Genomic DNA, 26,187 nt, shown 5'->3' with positions numbered 1-26,187 from the left:
TAAGTAGAGGTATTATTTATTCATAACATATTTACATACTTACAAAATTGGTTTATCCAATATATCCTCCATAGTACCTTAAAAATGAACACGATATTCTAGGAGTAAAAATCCAACTTTCTTAATAATTCATGCATAACCCAACATCTTTTAGGACACAAAGTTTGGCTTCACAAAACAAATTCCTGTCAAGAATGTTTTTCTAGCCAAAGAACAAAGTAAATCCAACAACGTATTAAAGTACTTGAGTTGACCCTGAGTATATAAACTAATTTGCATAATTTTAATAGATGTACATAATACACGTTCATTTGTACTCTTACCTACTTATACTTACTATCATACTACAATTTTGTCTACATTCAGTCATCTCAACTGCTTACCTTAGTAATCCACGAGAGAATGAGGAACAAAGGATGGGAAAGTAATGATAAGAGTCCCAAAAAACTACTAGTATTGCCTAAAACTTTCCAACTCAAGAAGTCTGTGGCACAATTCCATGTCCAGTTTACTGAACAAACTTACTAACAGGAGGATCTGAACTGAATAATCTGAGTATTTCTGTCAACTGAAGCTGATGTTACATTCCTCTTCCTGCATTTTTTCCTGTTGTTTCTTTCATGCTACTAAACCACAGACATGTCCAAACTTATAAAATTCAGTTAAGTCGTCCTTGAAAAACTTCAAAATAAAAAATATTGCAAACATTACTGAAACAACAGCAGTGAAGGACTGTATTTAAGACAGATTTTCTTTCCCAAGGAGCTTGAGGGAGAAAAAAGCAAACAGCCCCAGTCCCACTCTCAGAAGCGCCAGAGTGGGAGCTGTAAGGAGATGAGGAGACAGAAAAAAGGACAAGGGGCAGTTGGATGACTGCTATAGGGAAGCGAGGTCTTAAATGGATGGTCGGTACCTTACACCGAAACACCACCATGAGCAGACTGCTTGGCTAACGCTGCTGTGGTGTGTGAGAGATGAGTTGCTTTTAGGATCTATAAAATTTTCCAATAGTAGGAGGGAAGTAGCAAAAACATTTTAATCAGGAATACCGTCCTTCATCCATAATCGTAATTAGTCATCAGGCCATGCCATGATAAAATACTGTTAGAAAAGGATCGCTTTGAAAATAAAGGATAAACACAACTGATAGAGGAAGACTTCTCGTATCCATGAAAGATGGAGAAAATATAGATGAACTGTTCTATAAACACAGATAATGAGGGGGAAAATTATTCTGACCCTATTATACCACAACAACTCGTTTCATCTCTTTTAATGACAGCCAAGTCTGAATTTCACTGAACAATCATCATACAGTGCTTGAAGATTAACATCTACATATCATAGTTGCAAAATTAGTACTCATCTCATCCCTGGGTAAAAACCAGCAAAAATACAAAGCAAACCTTACATGTATGACAGTGCAGGATAAGAGTTTCAACACCCTTTATAAGATTGTGCTAATTCTTTTTAAATCACATGAACTGCATAGAAGAGTAAATAAATTACATTTATATAAGAAACTACATTTGAAAAATTATTTGAACTTGAATATAGAGTTCAAAAGTATAAGACAAAATTTAATTCTGATTTACATAAATCCAAAAATAGTAAATATATTTGGGAGAAAAAAGTTTTCTCTAAGTACCAACATAATAAATGAAATAAACCAGATTGAATATAGGAGTTTGACAACTTCCATAAAAAGGCAGAATGCCACAAAGTTAAAAAAGCAGTGTTTAAGGCAAACTTATAGTGAGTAACCTTCATAAAAATAAGAGGCAGACAATCCTATTAACAAATTCCCTCTCAAACATTTCTCTATTACAGTGGGAAAATATGAATGGAAGCAAAATTAATGGCTGTTGTCAGTTTACTAGGAAATACTGAATAGCATTAGTCAAAAATAATCCAAATACTTCTGATTTTAAAAAATACTCAAATCATTTGCCACTTAGTTGTCATACAGCAATTAAAAAATAAACTGTATTACCCTAATGTTCAGAGAATAAATCTGTAAATGCCAGAATTTTAAAAAAAGAAAAAAATGTAGATATATTCAGACTATGTGTGTACATGGTAACCAAAAAGAAAGTAACCAATTCTGTTATTTTGTCCCATGTTTAAAATATGCATAAAAATGTGCACCATTGTGCACCACCTCCCTACAAGTAGGTGTTTTAGGGAAATATGATAAATTGTTGAGCACACCACTTGGCATCAGATCTGAGATCATGTGCAGGCACAAAACCTTCAAAGACTAACAAAGAGATTCATCCTAAACAAAAAGAAATAATGCTTTTAAATATTCAATGAACATGTTGTTTTCTTAAAAAACTAAATAATCAAGTACATTTCATTAAGTTAAATGTCTTAACACATGAATTTGCCACTTACAAATTTGGTGTATCAAATTGTCCTATAAAAATATTTATATATTTCTTTTGAGATCTACAGTACATGAACTTGTATGAGCATAAAAAGGCTCTCTTTCTTTTCATCTACGGACATGACACTATGCCTTTTGGAGGGAAAGAATAACTGCAGCCTGCAGGACAGCCACCCCAACTGCTAGCCCACTGAAGCTCTCCAAGCTAAGAAGGTAAAATCTCTTCTTTACCACCAAGTGCCAAGTGAGGACGTCTCAGTGGGCTAGGTGCGTCTTCTCTCACATGGGCCTAGGGGGCAGGCGCTGTTTATACATGCCTGCTATGGCTTTGGCTGCGCCATAGATCATCTGTCGACGTGACATGCCAGTGAAAGCCACGTGCCAATCAGTCCGGTTGACATTTACCAAGCTCTTTTCTAGGACTTCGCCCACCGTCACCAAAAGGCCTGACCACCTCAGATTGTAGTCCTGGGGAGTTAGACTTTGAGCCTATGGGAAAATAAAATAGATATTTACAATACATTCAAAATATCATTGGAAATAGCTGTAAGAGACATTTTTTAAATTCATTTTTAGCAAGAGAGGAAAGAGAAACATTGATTTGTTGTTCCATTTATTTATATATTCATTGGTTGATTCTTATAAGTGCTCTGACCAGGGATCGAACCCACAACCCTGGCATATCAGGATAATACTCTAACCCAATGACCTACCTGGTCAGGGCCTATCAGTGACATTTCAAAGTCTTTCAGGTTCCTTTTACTATAGATGATGACAAATCCGAGAAACACAGTCAATGCTGCCAACTATATGAAGTTACAAGCTATGAAATAACAGAACATTGCTCACCTTTAATTTGTTGAAAATGTCCATATTAAGCTCATTTTGTTATTCAAATATAATCTAAGTCTTAAATCTAATGCCTCTACCAGAGCTCAGTGTCAGAGGGCTCAAGTTCTACTTCTACATTCAGTGTCACTTAAGGTTCATAAGATTAGTGCTAAAACAGAACTATTATATCTTTACAGTAATAGCAATTCAACTAGAAGGTGGGAAACTGCGTATTAGGCTTCAACTCACTTTGGAAAAGAACAGTCCAATTAATTTGTAGAGGAGTATCCCCATAAGCTTCATTTTTATGTGAATAAGTTAATACATGTGAGGTACTGCCCAGTCCAGGGTAGCACCAACCATCCTTACATCATTCATACCTGATCCGCTCCCACTCAAATCATTTATTCGCCTTCACAGGAATAAAAGAATGAACCCATTGCTTGATATCGAAGAATGATGTAGTTTTTCTGTTAGGGTGTTAACTATAGTCCACAGGAGTACATCCATATGTAGAACAGATCTACAGTTATTCCCAAATGTGCTGTATATTACAATCACCCAAGATGCTTTTTCTGAAAAAGCATTTTAGAAAACCGCAGATTTTTCCACCTAAGACCACTGAATTGGAAATTCCACAGCAGGTTCCAAGAGAAAGAGTACATCCCTATGCTTTCTGAGTAAATGTGTGCAAACAGCCCAGCAACTGGGGAGCCTGCTCTAAGTCTTCTCCTCCACAACACACACTGCAGTATTTCCCCAGGTTCCAGAGAAGAGACGCGGCAGACTTAGATCACTACGCTCAGCAGGGACACTATCCCAGGTGTGCTTCTCAAATGTGACACATACACGACCCTGAGGATCTTGTGACTCAGTACCTCTGGGCGAGGGCCCAAGAGTCTGCATTTTTAACAAGTTCGCAGGTGACACTGAGGGCACTAGGCCTAGGATCAGTTTTTTTTTTTGTTGTTGTTTTTTTTTTTGTATTTTTCTGAAGTTGGAAATGGGGAGGCAGTCAGACTCCCACATGCGCCCAACCAGGATCCACCTGGCATGCCCACCAGGGGGCGATGCTCTGCCCATCTGGGGCGTCGCTCTGTTGCAACCAGAGCCATTCTAGCGCCTGAGGCAGAGGCCAAAGAGCCATCCTCAGCGCCCGGGCCAACTTTGCTCCAATGGAGCCTTAGCTGCGGGAGGGGAAGAGAGAGACAGAGAGGAAGGAGAGGAGGAGGGGTAGAGAAGCAGATGGGCGCTTCTCCTGTGTGCCCTGGCCGGGAATCGAACCCAGGACTCCTGCACACCAGGCCGACGCTCTACCACTGAGCCAACCGGCTAGGGCCATAGGATCAGTTTTGAGGAAAAGGTATTTGATATTATCAACTAAAATCCAGCACAGGTGAGTTTTTAATTGTGGGAGGGGGTAGGAGAATCCTTTATATTTCTTTAACAAGCATTAAGTATATAAAGTATTTTCTAGATTTTCATTAATATACATGCTGATAAAATAACTTTCTAAAGGGCTGACTTCTATTCCCATAAATATAAAACTCCAATAAGGAAAGACAGACTGAAACTCTCAAGATGGATAAAAAAGAAACAGGGAGGACAGCTGAACGGCAGGAATAAAAGAAAGGCATCTCAGCACACACTGTGTGCTCCCATCTTAATTTTGAACCTCATGACAAAAATGTGGAATGACAACAGGAAAAAAAACCCAAATGACATCCTGACACCCTCTGAATACCACTCTTCAGAGTTAACACTGTTCGCTGCATCCTTCCAGGCCTTTTTTTTCTATTCATTTACATAGATTTTAAAGTATATATGTGTATAAACAGATCATATTAGACACAGTTTATTTTTACTTAGCAAGGTAAGTTTCACTATTTATATATAATTGTATTAGTATATATATAGTTTGATGCTTTGTTCTTTGAGCATTATACCTATTTTTTCCAATGTACAGTCCTAAAACTAAAATAAAAATTGTCATTTTGCAATGGTCATATGTGTAGCACAGGGGTCAAGGCACATATGAGAAAGCAATCAATGAACAACTAAGGTACAACAACAAAGAACTGATGCTTCTTATCTCTCCCTTCCTGTTTATCCCCCTCCCCCCCCCACACACACACACACAAAAAGACAAAGACAAAGGAAATGAAAGTAATGGGAAATTAAATTTGAGATAGAGGGGAAACAAAATAAAAGGTAAACATAAAACCAACAGAAAGGTAAATCATTTTCTCTTAGGGTAAAGAACACAATTATTTAAAAAAAAGAAGAGAGAGGAAAAGAGGAAAATAGTGATAGACCATGTCCTGTATCACCTTTGCAAGGACAGCTGGAAAAGAGCACTAAGTTTCCCTTCCCTAGCACGACGGAAAGCGGAAAACCAACCTGCTGCACGAATTCCAAAGGCACTGGCGTAGCTTGTGTAAATGTTTCCAGATGAATACCATGGACGGGGTCTTCAAGGATCAAACAACCAACATCAAACCACCTGAAACAGATGGTGAATTTCAAGTTATATGTGAAATAAATGTTATAATGAATAGACAAAATGAAAAAACAAGTGATAGCATTCAGATAAAATATCAGGCAGATTTCAAAAGGGAAATGTTTTTATAGTCAATTTTCAAGAGATAATCTATAAAATTTCCACTGGCTTAAATCCAAGAGGAGAAAGAAAACAGTGAACAACAAAAATAAATAAAAAATTATTTATCATAACAACGAGACTAAGAGACATGGACAAGAGTGTGGTGGTTACGGAGGGCAGGGGGAGGGGAGGAGGGAGAGGGGGAAGGGGAGGGGGAGAGGTACAAAGAAAACTAGATAGAAGGTGATGGAGGACAATCTCTCTTTGGGTGATGGATATGCAACATAATTGAATGACAAGATAACCTGGACATGTTTTCTTTGAATATATGTACCCTGACTTATTGATGTCACCATTAAAATTAATAAAAATTTAAAAAAAAGTTCCCTTTCTTGTTAAGATGGGGAAGAATGAGACCAGAAGTAATCAAGTAACGCCCTGGACATGTGCTCACAGTGGGGCCAGTGAGTCCACGTTAGGACTTCAAGGTCCCCTTTGCTCTCTAGAATACCAGCATGCTCCCGACCTGTCCACCCGGGTATCCCATCTCTTCAACTCCATAAATCTAAAACTGCAATGCCATAACAGAATGTGCAGCAAGAAAATGTTCAATCCCCTTATTTTTACAAATATGTAGCTATAATAAAGTGTTAACAATATAAAATATATTAAGATATTTATTTATATATGCAAAGGAATAAAGTACAAACAGAGTAACATAAGCAACTTTGCTGAGTATTGAAATGTCTGTAATATTCATATCCTAGAACTGTTTCAGGTTAACATTGAACAGTTTTTTGGTATACTAATCAATATTTCATTTTGCATGATTTGTGTATGATGAAGGTGGTGGCGAGTAATCGCAGTGACTCGGGATTTGGTATCAGGACAGAGACATTCAAGGTAGAAGTATAGAGACTTCCGGGGCACAGTGACTACACATTAGAAGAACTCCAAGGTCCCCTTTGTCCTCTAAAATACTATCATGCTGCTGAACCTGTCAACCCGATATCCCTCTCTCTTCAACTCCATGAACCTAAAACTGCAATACCTATCACACCGACCAAACCTCCTCCATGTCTTTCCCTGCAGAGCTGCTGGCTGAGGGAACTTGCAGTACCCCCTGCCCCGGGGAGAAGGAAGTGTGGCAGTCTCCTTCCACTGGCCGAGGTCAAATAACACAACAGACAAACTTACTCATTTGAGCATGCAAATAGTTTGTCATACATAATATTTTTAAAATGTCATGAGAAAATATAGAACATTTTCTATTATTTCTATCATTTATATTCAGCCAACAAGAAAAGTTATCATCATTGGTCATTAGGAAAGTACAAATCCATGTAAGATCACTTCACACCTGTTAGAATGGCTATTATCAAAAAGGCAAGAAATAACTGTTGGCAAAAATGTGGAGAAAAGAGGGAACCCTTACACACTGTTGGTGAAAATGTAAATTGGTATGGAAAACAGTATGGAGGTGTGTCAAAAAATTAAAAATAGAAATACCACATGAACTAGCAATTCAACTTCTGACTATTTATAAAACACTAACAAAAAAATATAAGCACCTCCATGTTCATTGCAGAATTATTTACAAGAGCCAAGACATGGAAGCAAACTAAGTGTCCACTAATGGTTGAATGGATAAAGAAACTATGGTACACACACAGGAATATTATTCAGCCATTAAAAAGAAGGAAATCTTGGCCCTGGCTGGTTGGCTCAGCGGTAGAGCATCGGCCTGGCGTGCGGGGGAACCGGGTTCGATTCCCAGCCAGGGCACATAGGAGAAGTGCCCATTTGCTTCTCCAACCCCCCCCTCCTTCCTCTCTGTCTCTCTCTTCCCCTCCCGCAGCCAAGGCTCCATTGGAGCAAAGATGGCCCGGGCGCTGGGTATGGCTCCTTGGCCTCTGCCCCAGGCACTAGAGTGGCTCTGGTCGTGGCAGAGCAACTGCCCGGAGGGGCAGAGCATCGCCCCCTGGTGGGCAGAGCGTCGCCCCTGGTGGGCGTGCCGGGTGGATCCCGGTCGGGTGCATGCGGGAGTCTGTCTGACTGTCTCTCCCCGTTTCCAGCTTCAGAAAAATACAAAAAAAAAAAAAAAAAAAGGAGGAAATCTTGCCATTACGACAACATGTATGGATGCTGAAGGCAGTACGCTAAGAGAAGTCAGACAGAGAAAGACAAATATTGTATAATCTGATTTATATATGGAGTCTGAAAACAAATTTAAAAACGAAACTCAAGCCTGACCAGGTGGTGGTACAGTGGATAGAGCATCAGACTAGGATGTAGAGAACCCAGGTTCAAAACCCCAAGGTCGCCGGCTTGAGCGTGGGCTCATCTGGTTAGAGCAAGGCTCACCAGCTTGAGCCTGAGGTCACTGGCTTGAGCAAGGGGTCACAGGCTCAGCTGTAACACCCTGGTCAAGGAATATATGAGAAAGCAATCAATGAACAACTAAAGTGCTACTATGAAGAACTGATGCTTCTCATCTCTCTCTCTTCTAGCCTGTCTGTCCCTATCTGTCCCTCTCTCTGTCTCTGTCACACACACACAAAAAAGAAACTCAAGAGCTACAGAGAAAGACTGGTGACTGCCCAAGGCTGGAGGTAGGGGTGTGTATGAAATGAGTGAAGGTGATCAAAGGTTCAAATTTCCAGTTATAAAGTAAGTCATGAGGATGCTCTGTGCAGCTGGCTGTTAATAATACTGTATTGTATATTTGAAAGTTGCTAAGAAAGATCTTAAGAGTTCTCATTACAAGAATGAAAATTTGTACCTGTTTAAAGAAAAATAAAACAAGCCTCTTACTTGTCAGGTAGCAATTCTGCAATGAAGTTTTCTACTGACACAGCAACCTGTTTCTCATGGATCACTCCAGTTCGACGCAAGGTATCTATCCGTTCTTGGGCACCCTGAACAAAACAGTATAGGCTAGAAACCACTGCAAATCATCCCATATTAAATATACTAATTTATAAATAAGCAATTCATGTATACATTTACACAAATATATATATATATATATATATATATATATATACTTGTTATAAACATTCAAATGACACAGAAGACAAAATGAAAAAGTCCAATTGTGTTCCTCTCAGTATTAACAGTTTGGATTATACATTCTAACATATTCTAACATGTATTATTTTGGTTGCTATGAGGAAATGGATCTATTTTTATATTCTATGTTCTAAATGGTTATTACTAGTATAAGAAAAGGATGTGTTTTTTTAATGTTAATCTAGCAACGGGTTCTCTTACTGAATAAAAATCTTTAATTAATCCCAGTAGTTTTTCAGTAGATAATCATATCAATGGTACATATGTTTATTTTTTCTTCTGATTCCCTTTAAATATAACCTTAAAGTATGCACCAAAATAAGTTTTTTAAAAAATGGAAATACATACATTACACTACAGCTTATTCAGGAATATTATCATTAATGAAACAAAACTGAGGGGCTGCAAACACTATACAGATAAATCAAAATCATAAATATATCTTTTAGTAGAATATTAAAAACTATTAGGGGATTAGTAGGATCTTTATAGAGACTGATCCCTAACTCTCTGAAGGTGATATCTCAGGGGTGCACTACAACAAACTATCCCTAAATTTTATGATTCCAGGGAACACAGACTAAGTTTGTTCATTTCTTTGTACACTAAAATATTGGACTTTTATATACTTCATAACCATCAAAAAGTATTTAACTGAAATTGATTAGCACCTGTAAGAGATAGGTGCCAATCACCTGGGTAGACAATTTTAAAAACGTTTTTTACAGAATCCAGAAAAGAAAATGAAGAGAGGGTTACATTGACAATAATTAAATGTAGCATCTTTTGAAGTCACATTGACAGAAATTTTAATATTACTCCCTACCAATGTTTTGAGAATGGAATTTTGCCTTTATTTTCCATTTGTATAGGAGGTCAGAATCAGGTAGCATAGAGTCCATGCTGAAGTAATTATGTTGGAACAAAATTAAGATACACAAAGGCCCCTGGTGCTTACCCTGTACTCTAAGAACTTAAACTAAGAGACTCAGTTTACAGGAATTAAAATTTTATGGAATTAAGTAAATGCTTGTAGATATTAACAATACCTGTATTTATTAAATATAAGCTATTTAACAATGGTCATAACTATGATTGGCATTCAATAAAGTATTCAGTGGTATGTTTTTCCGTTGTGCTTTTCCTTGGTGACTGCTGTTGTAAAATGGCTCCCTAGTGCTGTCTGGTGTTCCTAAGCAAAGACTGATGTTCATTATGGAGAAAAGATGTGTGTTAGATAAGCCCTATTTAGGCATTAGTTATAATACTGTTAGCTGTGAGAATTTAATGTTCAGCTATGTATACATTAAGGTGGATTTAAACAGAAGCAGACATAAAACAAAGTTATGTATTGACCGGCTGGCAAACATGCTGTAACTAGAACCTAATTCTGAAGAAATACTAAGTATATTAACAGTGATAGTAATAAAAAGCCTATGGGACTCCACAGTTATTATATCTTCAGTAATTATGTTCAGATGTTAATGTTAAGATTGGGTTAGAATCTCTTTTAGAAGCATCTTCTTTCTGTGCTTTCTGCATGTGTTTCCTCCCTTTCCCCAATAATCAAAACCCACCTTAGGTTTTCTTTAAATTAAAACTGCACCATTTCTTCATAATACTACCAAGTTCTTTAATTAAAACCAAGCTATTTCATTATGTAAAACCCAATTAGCTCCACACAAACCACAGGATTATTACAATTATGAAAAAATTAACTGTCAAGTTCTATACCCTGAAAGTCTTCTCTTACTCACCTTTAATCCAGCTGCATAGCCCACTGGTTGTGGGGCAATATTCGACTGAGCAGCTTCCCCCATAACCACCGCTAAGCCGAAGACCTCCTGGAAGGCATCTCGGACAGCAGCAACTTTTACTTCTTTATTTGAGGTCACTAAAATATCCAGTTCACCTCCAGATTCTACAAAGACCAGAAGAAAATTTCAATTCCAAATTAAAATAATAATCGGTCACTGATACTGCTAAATGATATTTTTTTACAAAATGATGTACTGTATTTCCCCATATAAGATGCTCCCATGTATAAGACACACCTTAATTTTGGGACTTGAAATTTTAAAAATGTATTACATAGTTATTAAAAATTCAAATTTTATTCATCATAAAATTCATACAACTCCTCATCACTGTCAAAACTCCCATCCATTAGCTTGTCCTCGTCTGTGTCTGAAGATGAATCACTGTCTTCAACAATGAGCACAAAAACAAGCACGAAAAAAGGGAAATGCAAGTAAAAAAAAACTACAACCACTGTACAACAGACCCAGTTTTTAGACCCCAAATTTTTCGGAAAAGGTGCGTCTTATACACGGGGAAATACGGTATACTGGAAATCAAATGGCAGACAGCATGTCAACATCAACTGTCTAGAGCAGGGGTCTCAAACTCGCGGCCCGCCGAACAATTTTGTGCGGCCCGCAGACTAATCCACGAAGTTCAAAATATTTTGGAAGAAATTAAGTAAGCCTAGGGGCCTACTTGTATTTTTCATTTCTCTAGCATCCTAGTTATATATTAGCTTAGTTAACAGCAGTTGTGATGCGAACTACAGTTTCTGGTCGTTTTCTGACACTGAAAAGTGTTGCGTAACAGTTGCCTTTTGTAGACCTAGTGCGGCCCGCCGAATGGCTGTGATCTTGCTCTGCGGCCCATATGCTGAGTTGAGTTTGAGACCCCTGGTCTAGAGCATGGATAGTCAACCTTTTTATAACTACCACCCACTTTTGTATCTCTGTTAGTAGTAAAATTTTCTAACCACCCACCGGTTCCACAGTAATGGTGATTTATAAAGTAGGGAAGTAACTTTACTTTATAAAATTTATAAAGCAGAGTTACAGCAAGTTAAAGCATATAATAATAATTACTTACCAAGTACTTTATGTCGCATTTTCGCTAAGTTTGGCAGAATAAATCTTTATAAAACAACTTACTATAGTTAAATCTATCTTTTTATTTATACTTTGGTTGCTCTGCTACCACCCACCATGAAAGCTGGAACGCCCACTAGTGGGCGGTAGGACCAGGTTGACTACCACTGGTCTAGAGGATCCTCGGTAATGAGGATTCATAAGTGGTTAAAGAAGCTTTCACAACAAGCCTAGTAATCAGACATTATTCATAAATAGATTAACTTCCTCTAATGTATTATTACTGAGTTAAGCATAAACACACTTATTTAAAATAGAAAACTGGAGAAATGTTAAAACCAAATATTAACTAAGCATCACTTCAAATATAAACAGTGAACAAAGCAAAAGTCTTATAAAGCAACACTAACTACATTTACATTTAAAATCATTAAGTATGCTCCTAAAAATTCATATCTTTTTACTCCTCTGAGTTTTTCTGAGGAGTTTTCAAAATGCATTTAATGGTGACTAAGAAAAAAATGTATTAAATATACCAAAACTGAGACTTGATAATCAACATAATATAAGAATATAAGAGGATTTGCCTGGCCAGGTGGTGGTGCAGTGGATAGAGCCTTGGACCAGGATGCGGAGGACCCAGGTTCGAAACCCCAAGGTTACTGGCTTGCGCATGGGCTCATCTGGTTTGAGCAAGGGTCACCAGCTTGAGCCCAAGGTCGCTGGCTTGAGCAAGGGGTCACTTGGTCTGCTGTAGTGCCCTAGTCAAGGCACATATGAGAAAGAACTACGGTGACGCAATGAAGAATTGATGCTTCTCATCTCTCTCCCTTCCTGTCTGTCTGTCTCTGTCTGTCCCTCTCACTGTCTCTGTCACACAAAAAAAAGAGTATAAGAGGATTTTCACTGACTATAGGACCTGTGGAATTACAATTAGTGGCTGACACTGGCATGCACTTAAAAAAGATATGGCAGATGCCAATCTATCTGAAGTACGCACTGATATATGGAGCCATGCCAGGGTCCAGCGTCGTAATCATGCTTTCGACGGAATGTTTTGTTTTATCAAGCACAGATTTCACCACAGGATTCCCAGCTACACCCTGCATAAAATAAATCAACATAAAAATACCCATTCTCCACAAAGACCACCATGCTCACCTGATAATGAAAGAAATTATTTAAGTTTCTAATACATCACAGACTGGTACTTTTGTAAATATAAGAAAAACAAGGTTATGGCGATATTAAATTTCTATTAAGTTTTAAAACACTTACTCTCAATTTCTCTTACCTATCATAGACCCACAGTCTGCAGACCACACTTTGAGTTGCACTGGTATGGGACTATGTACCTTGCATGTGTGTGTGTGTGTGTGTGTGTGTGTATCTGTGTGTGTGTGTCTGTGTGTGTGTGTGTCTGTGTATTTACTTCATTTCTAAGTATATATTATTTCAATTCATTTCCATTTACTTATATGAAAGACTAGGTAAAACTTGCCCATGAAGGTCCCAAATAAAGACTGGGATCAGATGTCTTTATAGACCCACAGTTTGTTCCTTAAAAAAATATAGTAAAAATATTTCTCCTATTTATTCCCCAAAACAGTTACCTATTACTCTAATACAGTAATTTTCAAGAGGTGTGCCACAGAAGTTTTATAACATACAATGCCTCACTATTTAGTCAGGGGCACTTACCTCTTTTCCCTTAGAATGTTAGATAAAAAATGACAACAGCCAACACAACAATAGCCATCTAGTGTGAATGAATCAAAATTATATCTATTTTTCTTTTGTCAGATTGGCAAAATATTTTTTTGGTGTGCCACAGAATTTTAGTAATTAGTTTATGTATGCCATGAGATGAACAAGGTTGAAAATCACAGCCTTAATATAAAATATTCTCTATGTTCTACTGGTTTCTTCTTTTTCCTAGTTCCTGTTTCTGGTTTTATTAATTCCCAAATTCTCCCTTTTAATCCTCTGCATTCTTTTCTATTTTCTTTCAACTAGTGTTAGCATTCAATATTATATTAGTTTCAGGTGTATAACACAGTGACTAAATATTTATATTGATATAACTTACAAAGTGATCCCAGAATAGGCCTTGTACCCAGCTAATTTTTAAAACCACACTACTAGACAGAAGGAACCAGGTCTGAGTACTTCCTTCTTATGCTATTCTTGTCCTGTGGTAAAAAATACTAGAGAGCAATGTCTCCAAGATGGCACCTGGCTAACAAACATGATTCTGCCTCTTCCAATCTATCACTAAACCAAGGTTACTCAGAAAAGCAGATAAGTTTGTTAACACTGACAGTTAAGACTGTCAACCTTTTGCTGACTATCAGAAGAGTTAATCACAAGACCTGTGGAGCTAAACTGGGCATTTCAACTGATAACTGACATGCTCTCAACAAGAAAAGGAAGTAATAGTCCTTATATAAAGAAAATCTTTAAAAACCAGAGAGAGATATTAAAAAACCAGCTTAGAAAAATGTCATCTTCATAAGACATGAAAAATGTAGTAAATCAATTAACCATCTAGTAATATAAAAACGTTTAATATACAAATGCAGGCAAACCATCAGCAGAATATTGGGGGGCGATGGGAAGAGCTTGACAGAGCAATTCCAAAATTCATCAAAAAATGGCAAAAGATAGTAAAGAAAAATTGGCAAACATATACAACCAAATTTTAATGTGTCTTTATAAATACAGACTTGAAACTGACCTAGCTTACTCATCAATGAGCATCCCCACATCAGCACACAGTAGGCTTTCAATAAATATTAAAATAGTTTACAAGAATTAAAATGATGTAGTACTATTGCAAGGACAGACAAAGCAGTGGAATAGAATACACAGCCTAGACTAACATTAACCCACAATTCAGTAACTAAGATAAAGATGTCATATCAAATCATTGGAATATTATATTGAAATATTTGATTAAGTGGTTGAAAAAAAAACTAAAATTGACTTCAACCCCATATAATGAAGTATCAGCTACATTAAATTGGTTAAGTGTAAAAAAACATAAAAGAATTAGAAGATATCAAAAAAAATGTTTACCATATATTGTGGTAGAAAAAAGTCATTTTTATCATAAAAAAACTGAAAAGAAAAATGACTGATAGAACAAGTCTTGAAAATTTAGAAGCTTTTGTGTTAAAAAAACACAGTAAAATTAAAATGTTAGGTTAAAATGAAGAAAACTACAACATAATAGCATATAACAAAATATTCTTACTATAATATGAGCTCTTATAAATTAAGAAAATCATTCCAAATCAAAGCAAAAAACATGAATAGCAAATTCACAAAAGAAAACCTTTAAATGGCAAAAGAAATGTGAAAAAAAATGTTCAAATTCAGTAATAAAGAAATGCAAATTAAAACAAGGTATTTTTTTCCTATAAAATTAAAAAAGATCGTATTTCAAGTTAATTAATCAGTGCTAACAAAGTGAAAAGTGCTGTAATAGTCTTTTTTGGTATAACCTTCCTGGACAGCAATATGTATCAGTAATTTTTAAAATGTTCACTCTACTATTTATCAGAAATTACTTCTCATAAAGCAGACATGAACATAAAGATCTGTATATAAGCATGCTCACCATAGTTTTATTGACAAGAACTACAATTAGAAAACGCCAAAGCACATTAGCAAAATAAAATACGGGAAATAAATGCAATGGCACGTAGAGAAAAGCAGCGAGAAAGAAGACCTCCGAAGCTCATTTCCGGCTAGAAGATGTGACTGATATGTGCGAGGCAAGGATAAACAAAAGACACAAAATAGTGTGTGTCCACATGTCACTACCACACCTGATTTTTTATAAAAAGAGATACATTACATAGATATGCACATACAAAAGATTGAGAGAAACCACTGAAAACTGGTAAAAGAAAAAGGATTCTTTTCCTTACACCATTTTGTATTTTCAAAATTCTAATAAACATCTATAAGTTTCACAATTTAAAAATTAATCATGGTTTTAAAAATACATACAGCTTACCTTAATAAACCCCCAGAGCCCACCAGCAGACACTTCATCCTGAACTCTAACAATTCTAGGATCTTCTTGTTCCTCTGGAAAAGTAATAGCTGAAGTGGTTCCAGTTCCCTGGGCCAGAGACGTCAAACCGGCTTGCTGAGTAATGGGGGCTGGCAAAATACCTAGTTAATGGCAAAAAAATGTTAATATATTTAACTTACTACACAAACTATTTCCTATAAAGAGATGATATAATATATTTTAAAACAGCTTAGATAATGTAATTATATACCCAGGCATTTCAAGATTGAGTTATGAACTCAAACAACATAAACCTATTCCAAAAAAGGAACTTCTTTTTCATAGGCTTACACTTACTGTTCTGAAAAAAAGGACAAAATGTAATAATCAAAAAATAGTATTTAGCACTAGGATATGGAAAACTAGTTCTAATCTCTTTTTTAAGTGAAAGGAGGGGAGATAGTAAGGCAAGACTCTCACATGCACCCCAGCGGGGATCTACCCAGCAACCCATCTTGGGCCAATGCTCAAATCAACCATGCTATTTTTAGCACCTGAGGCTGACCCTGACACTCAGACCACTAAGCTCTCCACAGCACCTGGGGCAATGCTCAAACCAATCAATCCACTGGCTGCAGGCAAAGATGGAAAGAGAGAGGGGGAAAGAAGCAGAATGTCTCTTCTCTTGTGTGCCCTGACCAGGAATCAAAACCAGGACGTCCATTCACCAGGCCAACACTCTGTCCATTGAGCCAGCTGGCCAGGGACAGTTCTAATCTCTTTAATGCGTAAAAATAATTGATGTGAGCACCAAGCCTATCATATAAAAGACACAGCAATCAGTACATATATTCTATATACCCTATTTTTAACTGAAAAAGAAAATTCACATATACATAAACATGAGTATAATACTTGTCCTCTGCATAAAATTTTATTTGTAAAGGTAGATACACAAAGTTGGATAATAAAAATTACAACAAAGTTGCTTCCTTTCCTAAAATGAGAAACAACAGGCAGAAAATGACATGGATGAAGTCTTGATACTGGTTTCCAACAACCAATCCAATGAGACCAATAGTAGGTATAGCTGACCTAGAAAAGGAAATGGCCCAATATCACCAACTTACAGCACACATTAACTTTTATTTGGTTTTGAATTTTTATTTGGCTAAATATAACTACTCTCTGGATCATTCAGCCTAGATAATTTTGTTTTTGTTTTTCTTTTTTGGTGACAGAGAAAGAGAAAGGGACAGACAGGGACAGACAGGCAGGAAGGGAGAGAGATGAGAAGCATCAATTCTTCATTGTGGCTCCTTAGTTGTTCATTGATTGCTTTCTCATATGTGCCTTGATGGGGACGGGGGGCTACAGCAGAGCGAGTGACCCCTTGCTCAAGCCAGCCACCCTGCACTCAGGCTGGTGAGCCTGCGGCTCAAGCCGGATGAACTGGCACTCAAGCCAGCGACCTTGGGGTTTCAAACCTGGGTCCTCTGTGTCCCAGTCTGATGCTCTATCCACTGCGCCACAGCCTGGTCAGGCCATTCAGCCCTGATAATTTTTTCAGTAAAGTTTTAAAAACTTTCAAATTTTACCTTGATGTTTCTCTATAAGTGCAAAAAATGTTAAAACAAAATTTTGGAATTTTGTCTGATATTCCATATACTAATCACGGACTACTAAGTTTTACAACTATAAAAATCATATACTAAGTTATATCAGCTTTGTTTTAAAATTTTAAATGGCAAAAACATGAGAATAGGAAACTCAGGATGTCAAAGAAATGAGTTTAAAACGTTAGTGCAGAGAAACTGAAAGCTTCGTACACTGCTGGTGAGAGAACTTCTTTGGAAAGTAGCCCTGCAGTTATGGTCAGCAATTCCACGCGATGTACATACGCAAGATAAGTGAAAATATGTCCACACAGAAACTTTTACACAGATGTTCATAGAAGCAGTATTCATAATAGCCAAAAAAGTGGAAACCCGCTGATGAGCTGAATCAACAAACTGTGGTATATCCATTCAATGGATTATTATCCAGCCGTAAAAAGAAATTAAGAGCTGATGCATACTTTATGGTAAATGAAAGAGGTCCATTATGCAAGGCCATTCATTATAAAATATTCCATTAACATGAAATGTCCGAAATAGGCAAATTTAGAGAGACAGAAAGTAGATTAGTGGTGGCTTAGGGCCGTGAGAATACAGGAAAAAGTAAGGAGTGACTACTAGTAGTTATGTGTGGTTTCATTTGGGGTGAGGAGGTGATTTAAAGGTTCTAAAATTAATTGCGGTGACGGGTGCATAACTCTGTAAATACATTAACAAATAATAAACCATATGTACACTTTAAATGTGAGAGTAATGTGGTATATAAATTATATAATGATAAAGCTGTTATTTAAAAAAAAGAGTTAAGTATAGCCATTTATTTCAGGTATCAAGAAAGAATTACCTGTTACTGGAGGTGCAGAAAATGATGGCATCAAGGGTGTCTGGGGAGCTCTTCCTGCATGGCCCCTTGTAATGTCATAGGCGGAACCAACCGAAAATCCTGAGGTAGGAGGACCCACAGGGGGCACAGATGGAAGAGTACTTGGGGCAGAAGGTGAGGCTGGGAAGTGGGGTACAGGGGGGCTGGTGAAGGCAGGAGCTGCTGGTGGAGGAGCAGAGGGAGGTGCAGCAGTAACAAGTGGGGGAGCATTAGGAACTGGTGAAGGGGGCACAAAAGGCGATGCTGCTGACAGGCTCACAGGAGGCAGGGATGGCTGAGGGGTAGAGTATGCGTGTGCTGGCAAGGACTGAGCAGACGATACACTTGGAGAAGAAAAAGAACTGGTTACAGCTAGAAAAAAGGGAAGAGAAAAAAAACCCACAAAATTGAAAACACTTTTCACTTAGTTTCCAAAGTATCTCATTACTTTCTTCTTGCAAAATTTTTAAATATAAGAGACCATATCTCAAGAATTAGTTTTAAAGTAATTTAAAATAAACAATAAATATGACTTTCAATCCCCATAAGTAAAGGAAGCAGTTATATAAATTTAAATTATGGTATTGTTCACAAGTAGACTTTGTGTTTCTATGTTTGCTTGGATGTGTTTTCATCAAATGAAGCTGATGTGAGCATGGAAACCTACACACTGAAGGCTCACAAACGTTTCAGGGTGTTTATCATCACAAAGTCATAGAACACGAGGCAAGGTCTTCTGGAATGGTTTTGTCTTAAGAAAGATGATTTATGGTCAATTTAAATATAAAAAGTTTACCTTTATAAAGCAAAAGATAATGTTTACTGTCTTTGTGCTTAAAGAAGATACTAATTTTGCTTCACCTTGGCAAATATCAGAGAAGTTTTAATATATGCATTATTTTTTACATTGACTCAGAAAAGGTAAGAGTGTCTTCACTGTCCTCATGCTAGACGACCAGTACCTAGTGGAATGGGGGTGGAAGACCTCGCGGTGGCAGCAGCCAGTCCCGCAGGATTTGGTGGAGGAGTCCCGGGTGGTGTTGTCTCTATTCCACTCTCTTCCATCATTTTTCTTCCAGTTATGATATACTGCAAAAATATAAAAATGTAGTAAGTATTACACAGTAGTCAAAAGTATATTTTTATAGCTTGTACAGTTAGAGAATAATTTTAAATAATGATCATTAAAAGACAATGTCTCAGCCCTAGCCAGTTGGCTCAGTGGTAGAGCATCAGCCCGGTGTGTGGAAGTCCTGGGTTCGATTCCTGGCCAGGGCAATAGGAGAAGTGCCCATCTGCTTCTCCACCCCTCCCTCTCCCCTTTCTCTCTATCTTTCTCTTCCCCTCCCACAGCCAAGGCTCCACTGGAGCAAAGTTGGCACTGGCTTTCAGAACAGCTCCATGGCCTCTGCCTCAGGCGCTAGACCAGAGGTCAGGAACCTATGGCTAACGAGCCAAATGTGGCTCTTTTGATGGCTGCATCTGGCTCATAGACAAATCTTTAATAAGAAAAATAATGTTAAAAATATAAAACATTCTCATGTATTACAATCCATTCATTTCCTACTGCTCATGTTCAAGGTTGTGGGTGGCTGGAGCCAATCACAGCTTTCCTCCAGGACAACACCAAATTTTTATTGGATAATGCTTAACGTACACGGGTCATTGTATGGCTCTCACAGAATTACATTTTAAAATATGTGGCGTTCATGGCTCTCTCAACCAAAAACTTTCCCAACCCCTGCGCTAGACGGAGCAACAGCCCAGATGGATAGAGCATTGTCCCTCTAGTGGCCGTGCCAGGTGGATCCCGATCCGGCACATGCGGGAGTCTGTCTGTCTGCCTCCCTGCTTCTCACTTCAGAAAAATACAAAAAAGAAAAAAGAAAAATGTCTCTATGTTTTTAATACCACTTTTATTTCCAGATAAAAGGTCTGCCAAAACTTCTAAAAAAAAGCAGTCTGTGAGAATGTTAAATACTCAAACAACCTGTAACATTTTCATACACATACTTATTACTGGGAAATAATTTTATCTGAACTATATAATTAATCATGATTTTATGTTAACTATGTAATTAACTATTCAATATATTTCATAGAAAATTATTAGTTTACTTTCTGCCATATAAATGTTAGATTTATATCTAGTTTCAGTCATCATTACATTTAAAATAAAAATAATTTTGAAACACTTCCTCTTTCCCCATCAAGCTCCTTTTAACATTAAATAATAATAAAATGTGTTCAATTCTCTGTTTTCCTCACATTCTAAAACACACCCACTAATGGCTAAATGATATACTACTCACAAAAATTAGGGGATAATTCAAAAAATATGAAACGATAAAAAAGCATTTGATATTTTTTTATTAAACAAGAACATCAGAAAAGCAAACAAGTTAAAGAAAATTGTTCAATTATGCAAATGAAATGCAAAACCAACTTTTATTTCATTGGTGAAAATGCACTATACAAAAAGCTGAAAGTACTGGAGTATCTGCATGTTCCCTGATCCCCTAATTATTGTGAGCAGTGCATGTCTTGGGTTTTAGAAAAGTTAACTATAGAAAAAATGCCACTAGACATGAGGGGTTAACACAGGTGTGGCCAACAGTTTTTGCCTCCGGGCCAGATTAGAAAGAAAATTTTTCATGGGCTGGACGAAATATTAAAATAAAAAATGTTAAATACAAAAATGATTCATTTAAGTAAACAAAATTTTATTATGTAATTTGTTTATGAATAAATGTAAGTAATTTAGTAAAACAAATTATCAAAAAAACTAATGTGACGTGTTGAGGTGCTTTGCACGGCCTATTATTTTTTTAATACAGAGGTACCTTGAGATACAAACAGACCAACATACAAATTTTTTAAGATACGAGCTGCGATTCAGTCTGTATTTTTGTTTGAGAACCAAGCGAAATTCCGATGTAAGTCGTGATTCGGGAAGCTTCTGCTAGTTGGCGTGTTGGCGCACGGGTCCAGTATCGGCAGTTTGATACTAGACCCGTTAGATATCGTAGTTTATGTATATGAGGTGACTGACTTACCAGCTCGGTTACAGAATGAATTAAATTCCTATCTCAAGGTACCACTGTATCTGGCTCTATACTTGTAGTAGCTATTCTTAACACAGCCTCCAAATGTAAATCACTCAATCTTGATCTTGTACTTTTATTTAGATTCATTAAAGAAAAAGTTTGTTCATAAATATAAGTTGAGCTGAAGATTACTAAATATTCCTTGGCAAGTTTTTAAAAATTTCCGTATTTCCCATTATTCAATTGCTTATAAAAATTGCACAGACGAGTACAAAAGTTGTAAATCTTTATAATGGAATTTTTTTAAAAAATGAAGTATAGCGAATCCATTCGACCAATTATTGGAAGTTAACCCTAGATTAGTCAGTCACATGTGGAATTCTTTTCTGCATACCACTATCTTCTTAAATATCTCGATTTCCAATAATCAAAGATGCTTCCGCTTCTGAGTAGCTGAGACTAACTTTCACTGTTGTATAATGGTTAGATATAGTAGTTTATGTATAACGATTTAAAAGTACCACTTATTTCATTTCCACAGTGTGTTGTGTGGAGAATATTAAAAATTTAATTGCGGGCCGCATAAACTCATTTCGAGGGTCGGATCCAGCCCACGGGCCATATGTTGGCCATGCCTGGGTTAACAGATGATAATGATTAGAAAATACTGAAAATTCCTTTAAAATTGAAAAATTTTCAAGCCTGTCTCTAGCATAAACTCAAAACCTCTGAATACACAAAATTTGTTTTTGATGCGTTTACTTATTTAGCAGTGAGGTCGACTGCTTGCCAAGCAGTTTGCTGCCTCTGGAAAACAATGGACACAGAAACGGGACACTTAACAGTCTAGTCCAGGAGACACTCAAAGAATAATACCAGTGTACAATGAATTGTAGCCTGAATTCTGTGCTCTGAGTGTAAGAATGGTCTGTTTGATAGGAATATGATTTTGACATGAAGGTCAGCAAAGGGTCCCCAATGATCTGAAGAATGTGCATAATTTAATTAGGCAAGGGAAAGGAGGTAAGGTCAAATTCCAAAAAAAAGTGAATGTATAGGAGGTATAAAGGCCCTAATGAGGTAAACAGAATAAGACATATTCAAAAAAACCCATGTGGCACAGAACAGAAAAGAATGAGGGCTGGAGGCATAAGGCCGTGTTGAACCTTATAAGCCAGGTTATAGAACTGGGTTTTTAAAAGACAGAAGGTCACTAGAGAGCATTTAAGCTGGAAGTGATATTTTTTGAATAACTTTTTGAAGAAATTTTATATTGACAGGAAGATGCAAAAATAAAAGAGATCACGGGTACCCTTAACCGAGCTTCTCCCAATAGTAGCATCTTATGTAACTATAGTACAATGACTAAATCTAAGAAATTAACAGTGGTACAATACTAGCAACTAAACTATAGACCTTATTTGGATTTCATCTGTTCTTATTTTATTCTATTTATTTATTTTTTAAATGAGAGGAGAGGAGATAGTGACACAGACTCCCACATGCACCGCGACCAGGATCCACCCAGCAACCCGTCTGGGGCTGAAGCTCAAATCAACCAAGCTACTTTTAGTGCCTGAGCCTGACATGCTCAACCAACCAAGCTATCCTCAGCCCCCATAAGAAAAAATTGTCTGGCTCCTATATCAATAATGCCAAGGTTGAAAAACTTTGGCTTAGACTAAGGTGGTAATAGTGGAGATGGATAAGAGTAGATTCAAGAAATGTTTAGGTGGCAAGACTTAGTGATATACTGGATATGGGGCAATGGCAGGAAGATGTTTGACTTGCACAACTGGATAGAGATGGTGGTATCATTCACTTAGGGAACACTGGAAAAGGTTAAGGCAGGGGTCAGGAACCTATGGCTCATGAGCCAGATGTGGCTCTTTTGATGGCTGCATCTGGCTCACAGATAAATCTTTAATAAAAAAATAATGTTAAAAATATAAAACATTCTCATGTATGACAATCCATTCATTTCCTACTGTTCATGTTCATGGTTGCGGGTGGATGGAGCCAATCACAGCTGTCCTCCGGAACACCAAATTTTTATTGGATAATGCATAACATACACGGGTCACTGTATGGCTCTCATGGAATTACATTTTAAAATATGTGGTGTTGGCCCTGGCCGGTTGGCTCAGTGGTGGAGCGTCGGCCTGGCGTGCAGAAGTCCCAGGTTCGATTCCCGGCCAGGGCACACAGGAGAAGCGCCCATCTGCTTCTCCACCCCTCCCCCTCTCCTTCCTCTCTGTCTCTCTCTTCCCCTCCCGCAGTGAGGCTCCATTGGAGCAAAGATGGCCCCGGCACTGAGGATGGTTCCTTGGCCTCTGCCCCAGGCGCTGGAGTGGCTCTGGTTGCAACAGAGCGACGCCCCGGAGGAGCAGAGCATCGCCCCCTGGTGGGCAGAGGGCAGAGCGTCGCCCCCTGGTGGGCGTGCCGGGTGGATCTCGGTCGGGCGCATGCAGAGTCTGTCTGACTCTCTCTCCCCGTTTCCAGCTTCAAAAAATACAAAATAAATAAATAAATAAGTGGCGTTCATGGCTCTCTCAGCCAAAAAGGTTCCCAACCCCTAGGTTAAGGTATTCATTTAATGTCTCTGGGGCATGGGTAATGGAGTTCTATACTGGGCATGTTGAATTTAAGCCCCTTGAAACATCCAAGGAAAGACAATAACTTGGTCTGCAGCTTACAAAACACATAAGTATGGGTTCCTTCAGTTGACTCATAGTCTCTAAAGTCATGTTCTAAATGAGATGAAGAAGCGAATACAGAGTGAAAAGAGACGAACCATCCAATCCTGAAGAACAGACAGGCAGAAGACATGGGTACAGAGAAGAACATGAGATGACCAGAAAGATACGAAGAAAACCAGGAAGACTGTGGTGTCCAAAAGCCAGTGTTCCAAGGCAGAAACAAGCAACTGCATCAAAATCTGCAGAGATGCCATAAAGGATTGATTTCTGAAAAATTCAACGGATTTCTTAATGTAGTAAGAGATGTTTCCATGGAAGTGGAGACAGAAGTCAGTCTGAACTGGACTAAGGAGTGGGAGGTGAGGCATCTTCCCTTTGTTTTATTACTTATTCATTTCCTACTACAGATGTTACCAAGTCCTTAAGGTGGCTAGTGGAAGAAATATTTAAAGATCATCCTCATCCCCAACATTAACAAATGTGTTGGCAAAATAACTTGCACACTGAATACAACCCTTAACATGGAAGAATTGGTCAATTTGTTTCAACCCTTGAAAGCTGTACTATTTGAGAACTGGCTTAATGACAACATAGGATAAATTTTATATATATATATATAAATGTAATACCTCTACGAAAGAAAAGGTATTGTTATAAAATAACAGTGAAGTGTCAGAGTGGGTAAAAGTTTTAGCGCTCAGGTGTGGGCACAAAAAGTAATATTCATGTATCAACATTAAAGTGGATGGCTATTTACAAGGATACAAGAAATGGAATAATGGAGCTTTGATAACCGTAAAAGAAATGACTGTTTATGTACTACTGGTGCAAAAGATGGTCTCTATTACCAGCGAGGGAGCAGAGTCTGAGTTTCTGTCTGCATGCTCAGCTATGGCTCCCAAAAACTTCCCATACATCTTCACTTAATAAAACAGGGTCGGACAGACGAATGCAATGCCAAATGTACACGGTGTCCCCAAAGACTACTTTGAATGACAAAAAGTCTCTTAGATATAAATTCTGCCTATTTGAGATAGATATATATATATGGGCTACCCTGTAAATTGGCCTAAAATAGGTCCCAGGAACTAACAAAGCACAGTACAAAAGTTCCCCAGTGTGGTGTTAGGCACTGAACCTACGGGAAGATAAGCTACTTCCCACTGCCGATCCGTTTGTTGACCCAGCCAAGGCGGGAGCGGCCGAAATCCTGTTAACGGAGACAGAGGCCTCCCCATAGGCACTGCCACGTCTCCAGGCCAGGCTGGGCTGGGCTGGGCTAAGGTCAGGGTGCGGCAGCCGCTGGTCTCGACCCCGAAAGCCAGCACGCTGGAAGGTGGAGCCAAAGGGCCAGGGGCGCCAGGCTCGGACAAGAGCGAAGTGCCGGGACAATACCCCCGAGATGCGCCCACAGTACACCCCGCGGCTTGGCTCGCGAAGCGCACTGGCACCGGAGCTACACCCTGCACGCTCCCGCGGCCGGCTCCGGGAATGAACCACTGCGGGGTCCCTCAAGACCCTCGCCTACCGCTGCGCCTGCCGGCTGGCCGGCCCGCCCACCTTGCAGGGACTGCGCCCCTCGGCGCCCGGCTTCGGAGCCGGCACCCCATCCCACCGTCACCCCGGCATGCACCCGCGTTGCTCCCAGGCTGACGCTCACCAGAGGGACCGGAGACAGTGCCTGCCCGGCAGCTGAAAAGTAGGGGACAGGGAAGTCGGGGTGCTAAGGTTACAGCTCGGAGAAGACGAGAAAGATACACACAACGCTTCCCTCCGCGCGTCCCCGCCTCCAAGATGGCCACCGGCAGCGCATGCCCCTGCGTCTGCCACGTAGCCGCGTGCTGCCCCACTAGCCCCGCCCCACTCGCCGGGAGCCCCGCCCTTCCCCGCTTGCCCCGCCCCCAGACCTCTGGTCAAACCTGTCTGAGTATACAGTACTTTGGTCCTGATGTCCTGCCCGCCCAGACCTGGCGCTATATTTCTCCAGAAGCATTCTCCAGAACTGCCCTCCTTGCCCTTCCACAACCCAAACATGCTAGAATGACACCCTTATTACTACTAGTAGCTCACTTATCCTGTGCTGTGGCTATCCATGGGGATAAAGATGAACCAGCCAAGGTCATCTAGTCCAGTCCCCACCTCCAGGAAGGACCTCAT

At 38.6% G+C, this 26,187-nt stretch overlaps 1 protein-coding gene and 1 pseudogene across 1 annotated transcript; one reads left to right on the top strand and one right to left on the bottom strand.

Annotated features, from left to right (window-relative positions):
• Window positions 1–25,842, bottom strand: PRRC1 (proline rich coiled-coil 1). Its single transcript, XM_066382140.1, has 9 exons — window positions 25,691–25,842; window positions 19,247–19,373; window positions 18,267–18,656; window positions 15,807–15,967; window positions 12,783–12,885; window positions 10,652–10,815; window positions 8,637–8,740; window positions 5,621–5,723; window positions 1–2,878 (listed from the first exon to the last, which is right to left on the bottom strand). Exons 2-9 carry the CDS (start codon window positions 19,350–19,352, stop codon window positions 2,669–2,671), a joined length of 1,341 nt encoding a protein of 446 aa, XP_066238237.1. The 5' UTR covers window positions 19,353–19,373; window positions 25,691–25,842; the 3' UTR covers window positions 1–2,668.
• Window positions 25,825–26,187, top strand: part of LOC136404301 (Bardet-Biedl syndrome 5 protein homolog) — a 59,301-nt pseudogene continuing 58,938 nt past the window's right edge.

Source organism: Saccopteryx leptura, chromosome 4 (assembly GCF_036850995.1).
Source record: "Saccopteryx leptura isolate mSacLep1 chromosome 4, mSacLep1_pri_phased_curated, whole genome shotgun sequence".
In the NCBI taxonomy this organism is placed as follows: domain Eukaryota; kingdom Metazoa; phylum Chordata; class Mammalia; order Chiroptera; family Emballonuridae; genus Saccopteryx; species Saccopteryx leptura.
The sequence above is the reverse complement of the archived record's forward strand: the minus strand, read 5'-3'. Positions and strand labels throughout refer to the sequence as shown.

Coding starts and splice junctions, on each gene's coding strand:
- PRRC1 (XM_066382140.1), bottom strand. CDS start 19,352: ATGATGGAAGAGAGTGGAATAGAGACAACACCACCCGGGACTCCTCCA. Junction 5,724..8,636: donor GCAGAATTGCTACCTGACAA/GTAAGAGGCTTG, acceptor CATCTGTTTCAG/GTGGTTTGATGTTGGTTGTT. Junction 2,879..5,620: donor CTTTGGAATTCGTGCAGCAG/GTTGGTTTTCCG, acceptor ATTTTCCCATAG/GCTCAAAGTCTAACTCCCCA.